Here is a 13,208-nt window from a genome sequence, read left to right on the forward strand (position 1 = left end):
CACACTAATAGCAGTCTGAACCCCGTGGTCTTTGGGCTGAGTTTAGTGTGCTCGCTGCAGCTGTTGGTAAGCAACTGCTTGTTAAACTGTGAGCTATTTTCCTTCACAAACTATTTCAGTCATGCTTGTCATAAGTAGAATTTGGAAGCGGTTTTATGTAGATAAAATAAATAGAGCTCTTCCAGGCTCGACCCAGAACTGAGGCAGCAGAATGGAAAAAGCTTGGTGGCCTTTTCATGGAGCTCAGTCCTTGAAACAAATTTGCCTTAAGGGCTGGTGGCTGCAGAGGGCTGACAGCAGGGACCTGGTGGCAGAGCCAAAGGCAGTTGTGATACCTGGGAATGTCACTTGTGGAACTCGTTTGAGCAGCTTGTGGATGGCTTCATTGTTTGTGCGGCACAGAGCAGGGTGGCTTGGCAAGGAGCAGCTTCTCCATCACCTCCCCAAGCCTGAGTTTCAGGTTACTTTGTCCATAAACTATGAAAATCCCTGTCCAGGAGTTGGTTGTGCAGGAAACGTGAGTGGTGAGGAGCAAACACTTCTCACCAGATTGGGGCACAGCAGTTCCAGTTGTAGCTTGGGTTTGTGCTGTGCTTTCTACATGTTAACAGGGAATAGTCATAGTGCTCTGTCACAGCAAGAAGAAAACCTGCCCATCTCCTCAGTTTACTCATTATGTACATAAAAATAAATTGTAAAGTGCTGTTGTCAAAATCTACTTTCTAACCCCTCATTTTAAGGCAAAGCAGAGGGGATGCCCCAGTTGCAACTCAGCAATGAATGAAAACCAGTCTCTATGATAATAAGCTAGAGGACTTTAGAACCTGTAAACACCTTGGCTCAAAGTTCCCTACAACAGGCAGAGCCCTCAGGTGTGGTTAAACCGGAGTGGGCAGTCAATTGCTCAGAGTTGTAATTGTTTTTCCCACATGAACATGCTACAGAACCCTTTAGATAAAATATGGGCAGTGTGAGTACGTTCAGATGGCAGCATTCAGTCATTACCAGAATAACACTGACATTGTTAAAGTTTAACTGTTTCTCATTTTTGATTCACAATTAAATTACAGTAAATTACAGTAGGGAATCATCCAGGAATCATCTAGATTTGAAGTTAGGTAAGGAAGTAATAATTTAGACTTAAGTTTCTTCAGTCACGAGCTGCTGGTACTCAGTGGCACTCTGCTTTTCCCAGGAATGGGGCAAGGCTGGATGTCTTCCCTGTGTGTGTTCTCCACAGCACCTGGACACCTTGGTGCCCCCACTGATGAGCACTCCCAGCTCAGGTGAAAGCTAACATTGAGCTCTTTGTATTTTATCTGAGTGAGGAAATGTTGTCATTTCTCTTGTTCAAGCAGCAGCTTCATTTCTCATTTGCTTTTCATAATCAGAAGCACAGCGGGGTTCATTTGCTGTTGAGTTGTACTGTATCATTGCTCCTGCAGTTGTGAGTCAGACAAAAATCCAGAGACTTCAGTCCTGTGGGAACAAAAGCAACTTAGATTAAAAATGCCAGCTTTCTCTGTGTTCCCTAACACGCAAGTTAGCTCATTCATGCTCGAGCCCAGGGATTCAGAAGGATAAACAACAGTAATTCTGCAATAACTCAGATATTTAAGGCTGCCTTTCTCTCTGTCTTTTCTCTCCACAGCCCTCCTGGGCCAGGTGATGATAATCAGTTGGCTTCTCCCCTCGATCCCTGTGAGCATCCCTTAGCTGTGTCTGCAGCCTTTGGAAATGCTGTTCCCGTGGGAGCTGCTGAGCTGACTGCAGCCAGGTACTGTCCCGAGCTGTGCCCTGGGCCAGGGGCAGTGGCTGTGGGAGGATGGAGCTCCAGGAGCTCAGCACTGCCCGAGGAACCACTCTCATGGTCCCTGCACGGATATAAATGTCTGCTTGCAGATGGGCTTGCTCAGTCTGCCTGTATCTGTCAGCAGAGATCTGCAGCAGAGTTTCAGTCTCTTGTGGAAACCTTCAAAAGAAGATGCTCTTTACCTTTCCCTGAGATTCTGTCACTTCAGCACATAGGAGGCTCATGACATGTGAAGGTGCAATATATGCCCTATATTTTTTTAGGTGCTTATATATATATTTATTTTTTTTTTATTAGTACAAGGTAACTATTCCTTGAAGTGTTTTCTTTGAGAAGTTCTTTAACAGTATGATGTTGGTTATAAAGCATTCAGGTATCTCTGCTGGACTTTGGCCTTTTTGTCTGCCTTGGCTTGCACTGAGAAGGGAAACTGTTGCTTTCTTTGTGCTGGTGGGGTTGTCAGGATCTTCGGGCATATAAATTTATCTTAACAATAGAGGAAGCCTTGTAGGGTGTGTGTACCCTTCAATCACCGGGAGTTCAGTGGAGTGTAAACACACACAGTATATTTAAGCTGGCATTAAATTTGTTAGCTGAAGTCACAATAACACACCATCAAAGGCTGAAGGGACCTTGTGTGGTTTGCTCAATCCACCTTAAAAGCTGGGTGACCTTGTTGTTTAGCCCGTCCTGGTCTGCCACCAGTCCCCAAGCTGGTTAGTCACCAATGCTGGCTGAGGGAGTCTGTGAGAAACAAACTTTTTCCTACAGTCAGAGTAAGACGATCTAGAGAAGCTTGCAGTGGGAAAGCTAATGATGTGGATTTCTTTCATTTCTTGTAAGTTTTTACTCAAAGAGTTGTGTTTCTTTTGTTTTTAACAAATGTAATTGGGTTACTGATGGTTTTTTGTGGATTCTGTTTTTCTTGCTAATGGACTGTTGGCAATAGTAGTGAGGCAGTTAGAAAAGAGTGAGCATTAATTGAGGTGGAGCTGTGAGCTACTTTTTGAATGTGGAAGCATGAAAAAAGACTAACACCAAAAGTGCCAGAAAGATTTGTATATGGTCTTTGGACTACAGTCTGGAGCAGAAGATTGTGTGCCCTTGGGGTGATAATTTGCTCTTTGCAGGGAAAAAGGCACACAAGCTGTCTACGACTAAACATTTAGGGAGAGCAGTCTCCAAGTGCTTTAATTCACTGTTTCTTGTAAACTTCATGAATTCACTCTGTTTGCATTCTCATATGAATCTGGAATTTCGAGTTAATTATATTATACCTTTTCTTTTGAGCTGCTTCAGAAGTTGTGCCTTTTAAATGCTTTATTGTTAATGTCTGAAGGGTGTGTTGGGGTTCCTTGTTCCACCCCAGCTGCACAGGCTGTGCTGAGCTGTGCTTGCCCCATCCAGGGTGGCTGAGCCCAGTAGGGATGAGGGCACACAGACTATGCAGCAACCACAGGATCTGGCTGTTGTTTCCAAATCCTGGCCTTGAGGGAGCTGCAAGGATTTTTACAAGGGTTCAGCTCTAAAAACTGACAAACCAGGGGTATTTCACGTTGGATGTAGGTAGTTTTCCAGTTCCTGAAACAGAGGAAACTTATAGAGAAATACAGTGCTCAGCTGGAGTGAAGCTGGCTGTGAGTTGTTCTTCTGTGTTTGTTGTTTTTAACACTTTTGTTTGCTTTTTTAAATGCTGCACAAGTTAACTCTTGTCAGTGTTGTTTGTTTTCCTTACTCCTTTATTTTGCATCCATGTGCAGCTTTGGATATAAAAGCCTACCTGTTCTCCTCCACCTGATTTTCCTGTCCAGACTGTTGTCACTTGTCTGTGAGCCTTGCAGAGGGGTTTCCTGCTGTCCCAGCAGTAGAAAACCCAGAGGCTGCCACTGTGCCCACCCCCAGGTGGCAGCTGGTCGGCAGAAGAGGGGTTAAATCAGTGCAGCTGCACCTCTGCTTTAACTCCTGTGTGCTCAGTCATGGTGCAGCTCTGCTGACTTCCCTGGCCTTTGGTCCTGAGCTGGGAGCAATAATGTTGGTAGCAAATGAAAGAATTAAAACAAGTGGGATTATGCTCAGGATCAGCAAAAGCAGGACTGAACTTTTCTTACCTAATGGAAGAGCCTCAGTGATGGGGTTTTTTTTCATGTCATTTCTTTATCTGTCATCAACAATTCACCTGTGTCATGGAGCAGATTATTGCCAATATAAGTAAGATAATCTTATTAAAGCCTCAGCTTTTTTGTCATTTTATGTAGAAGCACTGCACCACTGCACATTTCAATGTGACTGGATATAATTCTGTAATGCACACACACGTGATGTCTCTGTGATGTCTGCTGGGTACCTCTGCAAAATGAAAACGTTACGGGGTCTCCTGAATGCCGTGGTGTTACTCCAGTCTGTCTGCAGTAAGGTGCAATCATAAAGTGTTTTCTCCCAAGATATTTAGTCACTTACTAAATTTGCTTTTGTTTCCATGTATTTCCCCATCAAGGGGCATCACATAATGCAGATGGTGTGCACTTTGACAGGGAAAAATAATGGTGCATATATGATGGGGGTCAGTTTGTGCTAAATGGCTTCCAGATGGCAGGGCAGAGTAAGAGATCAGGTTGTCCCTCCATCTGTCCAGTCAGGAAACTCTATCTTTGTTTTGCTTCTTGAGGGTGACTGACTGCCTTTCTCCTGCTGATAACATATTGATCAGGCACAATGTGCTGTCATCTGCTCTGTAAGATTTTATTTACTCTATCTACAGAGAAGTGCCCTGAAAAGAATTAGGTAAAAAGTTCCTAGTGGTTCTGCCAAGCATTTTTGTTTAGCAATGAAAGGCCAAGTTCACTCTGATTTGCCATTGCACGTTGCACTAGGAGAAGTTTTGGCCAGACACAGCTTTCTCTTCACTCTGCAGGTGCAGAGCTCTTCAACAGGACTTCTGTGTTGTATGAGGAATGTTTGGGTTGGAAAGGTAGAGAAGGCAAATAAGAGCCCTGTCTGTACAAGACCAAAGCTTAGCTGGGCTCCAGGTGAGAGGTGTGAAACACTTATGAGCAGTGTCTGTCTGTTCCATGTGACTTCCTTCCTGGCTTGTGGGGGAAAAAACCTCAAAACCTGCAGATGCCCAGAAAAAAATGACAGCTTAGAAAGGCACTTGATGCATGTGTTTAGGGCTGTACTTCTTAGAGTTGGCAGCACAAGCAGGCAGGAGTACTCACATTTATCTGTGCACACAGATAGTCAGAAAATAATTTTTGAGATTTGCTTGCAAGAGATGGTGCTTGAAGATGCTTGTTTTCTAATCACTCCACAGGATAAATACTGGTCAATGTATAGTTTATTGTGCACTGAGAAGATTTGGGCCTTAGGATAGTATTCTTCCTGCAACCATTAAAATATTACTAGCTGAGAAAAAAGTTGAATGGAAAATCTTGTTTTAATAAGATGTGTGCTCTCTTTGTGGAGAGGTTTTAATGTAGCTGCTTCATGTGTGAGGTGATAAAGTGCTGTGAGTTGACACATGGTCATTGATGCAGTGTTAGGCTGGAGAGCTCAGAGTGGACACAGTGTGTATTTTGGACAGGGTTGCTGTTCTGTGCTCCCCTGCCTCAGTTTGTGCAGTCTGTCAGAGCAGGAGGAGGAGTGGACACACGGCTTTGTGAAGGATGGGGGGCAGAGCTTTTCTGGAATTCCTTGTGTGTTGATGGCAAGCTTTGTTTTAGTGTTGGGAATGACACTTGTTAGTCAGAGTATCTCTGAAAATTGTCTCCCTTGATGTGGAGGAGCTTAAAGGGGGAAGCTGAAGGGCTGCAGATGATCCTTTGGGCCTGTGTGAGGAGTGTGAAACAGGTGCTACTGTAGGACTGGAACAGCTTTGTGTGTCCATAACACAAGGGCCATAATTTATGTGCCTTTGGTGCTCTTGTTTGGCTGGGCCCTCTTGTGAATTGTTTGGGTTTTGCAATTCTTTGTTTGCTCTCCAAACAGATGTTCAGCATTCACTTATTTTTAGCAGTTCACTTTTTTTCTGCTTTAAAAATCTTACTTTCACTGCTCTCCATGTGCCCCTATATAGTCACAGTGCCTTGGTATAGAGGGGATGCTGTTGCTATATTAGTACAGAGACATTTTTAGCCAAGGACAAAGGCCTTTGCATGAAAAAGGAAACAGCCTGCTTTTTATTCATTATTTATTTATTTATTTGTGTTAACTTGACTGAAAGTTTTGGGTGTCTTGTCAGCATCAGGCCAGTTTGGACAAACAGAAGGAAGGAAAGGAAGGAAGGAGTGAGGACAGCAGAGAGAATTTCTTAGAAGAAACAGCTGGTTAGTTGTCTCATATGGCACAAAGCAGCTTCGTGGGTATAAGCTGGTCAAGGTAAATGACACTCACAAAGAGCTTTGGTGATCTTGGTGACTGAGTGGACGAGCACTTTGGGAAGCGGCTGTTCTCGTGCTCCTGTGTATTGTGACTAAATCAGGGATGTGCTCTCTGTGCACCAAAGAAGGGAACAGCCTGTCCCTGCACCTTACTAACTCTTCATCAGTAACACACTTTAACTGCTGCCTGTAATTCCAGTGTCATTACAGGGGGAAGAGGAGATAAAACTTTAAAAGGAATGACTAAGATAGCTGTTAATATTTAGTTCAGGAAACCTGTAAGAAGCTTCTCAGCCACGTCCTGTTTCCATCAGCACTTGTGTCAGTGTCCTGGCAGCAGCAGGAGGGGTGGTTGTTGTGTCCAGCTGCTATCCCAGGACATTTCTGTCCCTCTGGTGTGTCTGAGGTGCCCTGGAAGGGACAGTGTGGTATCACAAGACCTTAAACTGCTCTTGCTTTTGAAGTCATTGGTTATTTAGTTCCTTTTCTGTCAGTGGTTTAATGAGTGTGGCTGAGAGCAGGGGGAGTTGTGTGGGCACTGCCCCGCTCCTGAGCAGAGGACTTAACATGCATGTAATGAGTTCTGGGATTAGCTTTACAGCCTAGGGAGAGCTTTTAAAGTAAGAAAATGTTTTAGTCCCAGATTTTAAGTTTTTTTGCTAAAACACAAATTATTTAATTGAATGTCTATATTGTACAGTGAGGCAAAAGGGCTGTGTGAGAATTGCAAAGCAGTCATTAGTGATTTATTTATTATACTGATTTTATATACACTTTAATTCCTCTGGCACTTAGTGTTATGGTATATAAGAGCTGTAGTCTTTGCAATATTACTGATTATGTGCTTAGCTGAGAAATGAAATAATGTTTGTAGGAAGAAGTAATTTGTGGGAGATGGGAGAGAGAAGGGAATTTAGGAGGGGGTGATGTGTTCCTTACAGCTCCTGTAGATCCAGCCAAAGTTCATCCTATAAAGAGACTTCATTAAAGCTTCATGGGCATTTCTGAAATTTGTCAGCTTATTTTTAATAATTGTTTTTCAGCACTTCCAAGACTGATAGCTTCAAACAAGTCGATAACCACATTTCTGAGGATGTACCTTTGGCTGTGGCCCCTGGTGATGGTGTAGAGCTGCCTGCTCAAGAAACCAAAGGTTTCACAAGGGAAAAAAAAAGGTATTGTGTGATTTCAGTTGTTGCAAGATTTTTCCACGTCTTTACATCTTCTGCTTAAGAAATGTTGCTCGTGTGAAAGAGGCTGACTAAGTTTGACAGGTGTTTTGTCTAAGTTACATGAACACTTTGCTGCTAGATTTTGAATCCAGATGTTAGACTTACCAAGACCTGGCTAATCCAGTGTATTTACTCTAAAATTCCAGAAGAGGGAGCTTAGGCTACACTGGTTGTTACTATGCTGATTTTTTTTTTTTTAAACTATTGGGGTTTTTCAGGTGTTTTTCCCCAATATTTTCCTTTCTTGAAGTTAAAGTTTGTTTTGTTTTGTTTTTGGGTGTGAAACACTGCAAGATCAGGTCCTATTTAAGAGGACTGTTCTGCTCATTCCCTTTCAGATGTTGCCAGCATCATCCCCACCCCACACCTGATTTGCATTGTCACTGTCAGTAGCAAAGGAAGAAGTTTCTCAGCTTGGTTTCACTCTCCCTGAATAAATGTTTCACTGCCTCAGATTTACACTGATTGTTGCCATAGCATTTGATAGGTGCTCCAGCACATTTTTTGCTTTGAAAACCCCTAAACTGAGTCAGACTCCTAGAATGATTTGGGTTGGAAGGAACATTAAAGATCATGTCCCAACCATCCCATCTCAAATATGGTGGAGATGGGCTTGGATATTCCTGTCAGAGCTTCAGCTGACGCCTATCTGGGGGTGATTAACCAGTCTGCTCTTGTGGCTCAGCAATCAAGGCCTGCCCTTATTGTCACATCTATTAATGGAAAAGGTCACAGCACAGCTGAGAGTATGAAATGGGCACTCCCTGGAGAGCAGCATTCTCCACCCCACCAATACACACTGGCAGCTTGTGACAAGTGGGATACAAGACAGGAGACACCACAGGAAATACATTTATGCCACTACAGCTCTGTTCAGAAATGTCAAAAGATGCTGCTGTCAGCAGGAGGATACTCTGAGTTCTGAATTAAAATGTACACAGTAGAAGTGTTCCGCAGTGGAACAGTGCACAAACAGCTATTAGCAAATGCTGCTGGAAAAACTAGCAGCTATAATATCTAGGAAACATTGATTAATTATTTCTTCTAAACTCCTGATTGTTTTGATCAGAAAAATGGTGTCTCCACCTTTAGTGTATGTGCTGCTGAAGCACAGGCCAAATCTTTGTAGTTTTCCTTCATGACACTACAAGCTGTGTACCACTGATGGAGAACAGAACAGTTTTACACCAGTATGCAATTTCTGTCATCTGGAGAGGATTTTCTGAATTGAAGGGTAGATACAATGGTTATCCTCTAAAAAAATGGAGAAAAATGGGCAGGTGAGATTTTAAATTGGAACATACCCTGAGATGTTGGCTCTTTCCAGATAATCACCCAAAATTGTTTGAACTTTACGGATACCCTGACTTTCACATTCTGGGAGTGCTGTAGTGTAGTCACAAATTACTGTTGTTTACAAATCCAAATTGGAACCACTAGAACATGGGCATTTTCTTTTCCTTTTCATTAGAATTCAGCTTCAACGACAGGAGAAATAACTTTAGAACTCTGCAGGCAAGCAGAGCTGTTCTGCTTACATGTTTAGATTGGCTTGTGCCTCTGAAGTTTCTGTTTTGTTTTGATATTGATGTAGTGTGTTTAATAATGTAAATATCTGTGTGTACCTAAGAAACTCTTGGCCTTGGACACTTCCAGAGATGGGAAGTCCACAGCCTCTTTGGGTAACATGTTGTATTAGAACTTCTTAATGCAGAAAGAAAATCCAGCCTAGGATTTGTCAGCAGCCCAAATGTGCACTCCCAGCATCCTCATTATGCCTTGAGAATAGTGATCCTGTCACACACAGCTTCTTTCTCCAAAGTTGAACTGCTGTGTTTGTTCACGTTTCCATCTTAATGGAAATTAAGATGCACATAAAGGTGAGAATTAGAGCTGTCTGTGGGACAAAAGATCATCCTTGCACCATCTTGAAAAGCAAAGCTATTACTGTCCATATAGTTGTCTGCTGTTGTAATCAGCCCCTTATGTAAACACTTCTGATCAGGACTACCTTGCATTTTTATGTCATTCCTGTGTATCAAATCAAATCAGCCACAGAAAATAATAGCTTGCAAATTGGGTTGTATTTCACTTTGTCACATTGATGGCAAGTGCCTGGCAAAGTGCTGAACTTGTGCAACTGCAGGGCCACTGTGTGATTTTCTACAAAATGGATCCTTGAGGCTTTGCAGTCTCCTCTATGATTATGAAGATCACATTGTGAACTGTGTCACAGACACACAATTTGAGAGAAGTGCTGAAATACTGCTAGAGAGTAGCTGGTTCTTTATGGAAGCCCTATGGACAGAGCTGGGCAGTCTCTGAGGAGCTGATCCATCCCTTTGTCCTGCGAGGAAGAGAGACAGATGTGATTTGTTCTGAAGAACAAAAACCAGGGGCTGGTTTTGGGCATGTCCTCTCCTGCAGCCTCCCTTCTTGCTTTGAAAATTGCACCTGGGATATTCTGTGTGGCTGATGGGAATGGAAAGCTGGGTCCTCCTTTTTCTCAGTTTTCTTTCAAAAGCTAAGGCAGGCTGGAGTCTGAACATTTTGAGAGACTTTGGATGAACAGGGAATGTCTGTTGATCTCTGAATCTCTGAAATTAAATACACATTTCTGTCTTACCTAATTTTCCTGAAATGAGCCTGGAACCAATTGGAAACAAAGCAACAAATCTCTCTGAAAGCAGAAAGTCACAACAGTGTTTACACAAAGCTCAACTTTCTATGTTGTTGGTTTCCAAAATGTTTCATAATGCTTCCCTGGGAGGAAGCAAAGCTGAATAATTGGTGTCAGGCAGCAAAACAGGATAAGCTTTATGACTTCTGGGTTTTATTTGCTTGATGGTGTGTTGAAACTGAGTTTTCTCCTTTTGCCCACCTTCAGAGAGGCTTGGTGTAAAATTAAGGAAATAAAAATCAATGTATTGCCTTCATTTTGGACCAACACTGATAATCCTAGACTGAGTTGCTTTTCATGATGTATTCAAAACCCCAACGAGATTAAATGAGATTCAAAAACTCAAGTTTTTTTTTTTTACTTGAGTGAATTTAACCCTTTTAAAAGAAATGTGTTGCAACATTTAAGTTTACATGTGCACTGAGCAAGGAAAAGATGAGAAGTACAAGTGAGGGGTACAAATGCCTCTTTCTTTCCAAGATGTGGGAGTTTGCAGGTTTTTTGGCTTTGGGGATTTTCTGGGGCAGAAGGAAGGTGCAGTTTTGTGGGTTTTATGGTTGTCATGTGAACTGGATAGTAGTTGTTTGTGTCTGGGCTGTCTGGTGCACAAGTGAAGTGATGTGTATTTTTATGATAGCAACAGACAGAAGGCATTGAAATGAAGTTGTTTAATTCTTGTAAATCAAACCCAAGGATTTTTGTTGGATCTTTGTGACTGATACCATGAAAAGCATTTACCATCTCCTGAAAAACAGCACTGAAAAATAGATACTTCCCATATAACCAGCCAGCCTGTAAAAAATGGACAGGAATGAGCCACAGTCCTGCTCTTCATCCATTTCCACCATTCCAGGTTTTTTAAGGAGATTGTCTCCCCAGTGGTGTGTTTAGTACTGCTCACCCCTAGTCAGGAGGATGCTTTGTGTAGGTGTCTTTGATTTATTACTAATAGCATCAAATTTGAGGGTGTCTGCTGTGTTTCAAGCCCAAAACACTGGGTGAAGGCAGGATGTGGGGGGACAGTCCTGTGTGTTTGCTGGGCAGGGTGGCCAGAGAGCCCCATGGTGTGTGCTGGCACAGACACATTTCATCAGCCAGCAGCAGTGCAACAAACAGCTGCCAGCAGCTCCATTTTTAAAAGGCAGAGCATTCATGGGTGCTTGGCACAAGTGGGAAATGTCACCTGTTCTCTAACCACATGCTGGTTGGGAATTTGGGCTCTCTGGGGTGTCCTGCCTGCAGGTTTGCTCAAAGAGAGCAATTATTTGTGTGTCTTGTAAAGCTGATCTCAGTCTGAGGCGGTGGACAAAAGGGTGATGGCAGCTCTCTGTTTGCCTGTTATTCCTGTGTATTTTACAGGTTCCCTCAGGCAGTTTATGGTAATTTCCTTGCTGCTAGAACAGGTTCAGCAGCATGAAAATGAATATGTCGTTACACTAATTAATCCATCCACAAGGAGTGTTAGAACAGCATTGATCCTTCTGCATCCTGTGAAAACCATGGCAGTACATGTTCAGAAATTACACACCTGGCTTGGGATGCTGTTCCTTGGCGCTGTGGCACACACAGTGACAGCTCCTGACACCGCCAGGAGGGTGGAGGACTTGTGTGGGATCACCTCTTGTCCTAGAGCAGATAATACATGCTCTAAAACTGCTGTCAGGTATATTTTGTATTTCTCAATAATCACTGTTGTGCTGAAATGTGGCATGTGCTTTTAGGGTACTCTACCTCTAATGCTAAATCTTCTAAAAACAAAAGCTTAAAGAAACCATTGAAACATACTAGACATTCTTTAGACCAATTTTGTGTTAACTCTCATGAAATCAAATTGAAGCTGTACATTAACTTCTTTTAAGGCAGTCATTTGACCACCCATCCTTAGCAGCCACAGCAGAGCATTGCACCAGGGGGGGAATACTGTTCTTGCCTGGTTTCTTCATCCTGCATTTTCATAATCTAATTCCTTGCTTAGGCCCTGAGGCCAGGAGCCCTTTGGATTCTTGCTGATATCTCCTGTGACAAGGTGCTCCTGGAGAGCATTATCAACACTGATGTTCTCAGCTGAGGGCAGGTGAATGAGAGCCCTCACAAATGTCAGTCCCCTCCTGGCTCTAGGCAGCTCCTCTCCTGACAAGCCTGGCTCCAGCTGCCATAGGGATCTTACACCTCAGGATGTTTAGAGACTCAGAAGCGTGGAAGCAAGATGAGCTCTTGTCATCTGTGATGGTTCTGCATCTGCAGTTCTGGTGTTTGGAGATATCAGTGGAATTTGGGCATTTGGCTTGTGGACACGGTCTGCAGAGGCACATTCAGCAGCAAAACAAACTCCCTCCTTTGGTGTGGTGATGCTTGTGGTCCCAGTCTGAAGCCTAGGCCAGAAATTCAGTAAATAGGAGTTTAAAGTTTTGTTTGTCATCCAAGGAATTCAGGCCTGGAGCCCAGAATCCAAAGCAGAAGTGTCTGTGCCTTGGCAGGAGGGGAAAGCAGAGGAGCAGACGAGAGGGCAGAGGCTGCACGAGGTGAGGAGTGAGCTCTGCACGGGGGTTTGGCTGCCCTGACCCCTCTCTCGGGTCTCCTCCGTGGGACAGAGCCCTCGCTCCTTCACCACATCCCACACAGCCAGGGCAGGGCAGGAGGCACCCACAGCCGGGGCTGTGCTCAGCCCTGGAAACCTAATCTGCCGCTTTGTGTGGCTCCTGAATTTCATAGGAGGCTTTGGAACGTGGAATCCTGCGGGGTGGGCAGTTCTCACGTTGCTGATCGTAATTCACTGCCGGCCTCTGAAAGCCTGGAGCCCCCCCCGGCATCCCGAGCAGCACCGTGCAGGGCCCCTTTTGTTATCTTTCCTCTGCGATTCCCATGCTGGAAATTTCAATAACTAAGCAGGCATCTTGGTTATTCATAACTCTTAATGCCGTTAATCTCACTTGCAATTTAGATTAAGCAGTGACCTTAGCAACCAAGCAGTGATCGGTGAGGAGGGGTCACAATTATTTATGTTTTGTCTTATTTTTATTCTTATTATTTTTATTCTTCTTATTTTTATTATTATTATTTTTATTCTTGTTATTTTTATTCTTATTAATTTTATTATTTTTATTTTA

At 43.3% G+C, this 13,208-nt stretch overlaps 1 protein-coding gene across 4 annotated transcripts in view; it reads left to right on the plus strand.

Moving 5' to 3' along the window:
- TACC2 (transforming acidic coiled-coil containing protein 2) overlaps positions 1-13,208 on the plus strand; it is a 117,787-nt gene that overhangs the window by 42,685 nt on the left and 61,894 nt on the right. For all 4 annotated transcript variants that reach the window (XM_015633006.3, XM_019007250.1, XM_019007251.1 and 1 more), the window contains 2 exons: positions 1,652-1,777; positions 7,233-7,364. In XM_015633006.3, coding sequence (XP_015488492.1) covers positions 1,652-1,777; positions 7,233-7,364 — 258 coding nt within the window. Of the gene's footprint in view, positions 1-1,651; positions 1,778-7,232; positions 7,365-13,208 lie in introns of those variants that run through there.

The sequence above is a fragment of the Parus major genome, chromosome 6 (genome assembly GCF_001522545.3).
Source record: "Parus major isolate Abel chromosome 6, Parus_major1.1, whole genome shotgun sequence".
Classification (NCBI taxonomy): domain Eukaryota; kingdom Metazoa; phylum Chordata; class Aves; order Passeriformes; family Paridae; genus Parus; species Parus major.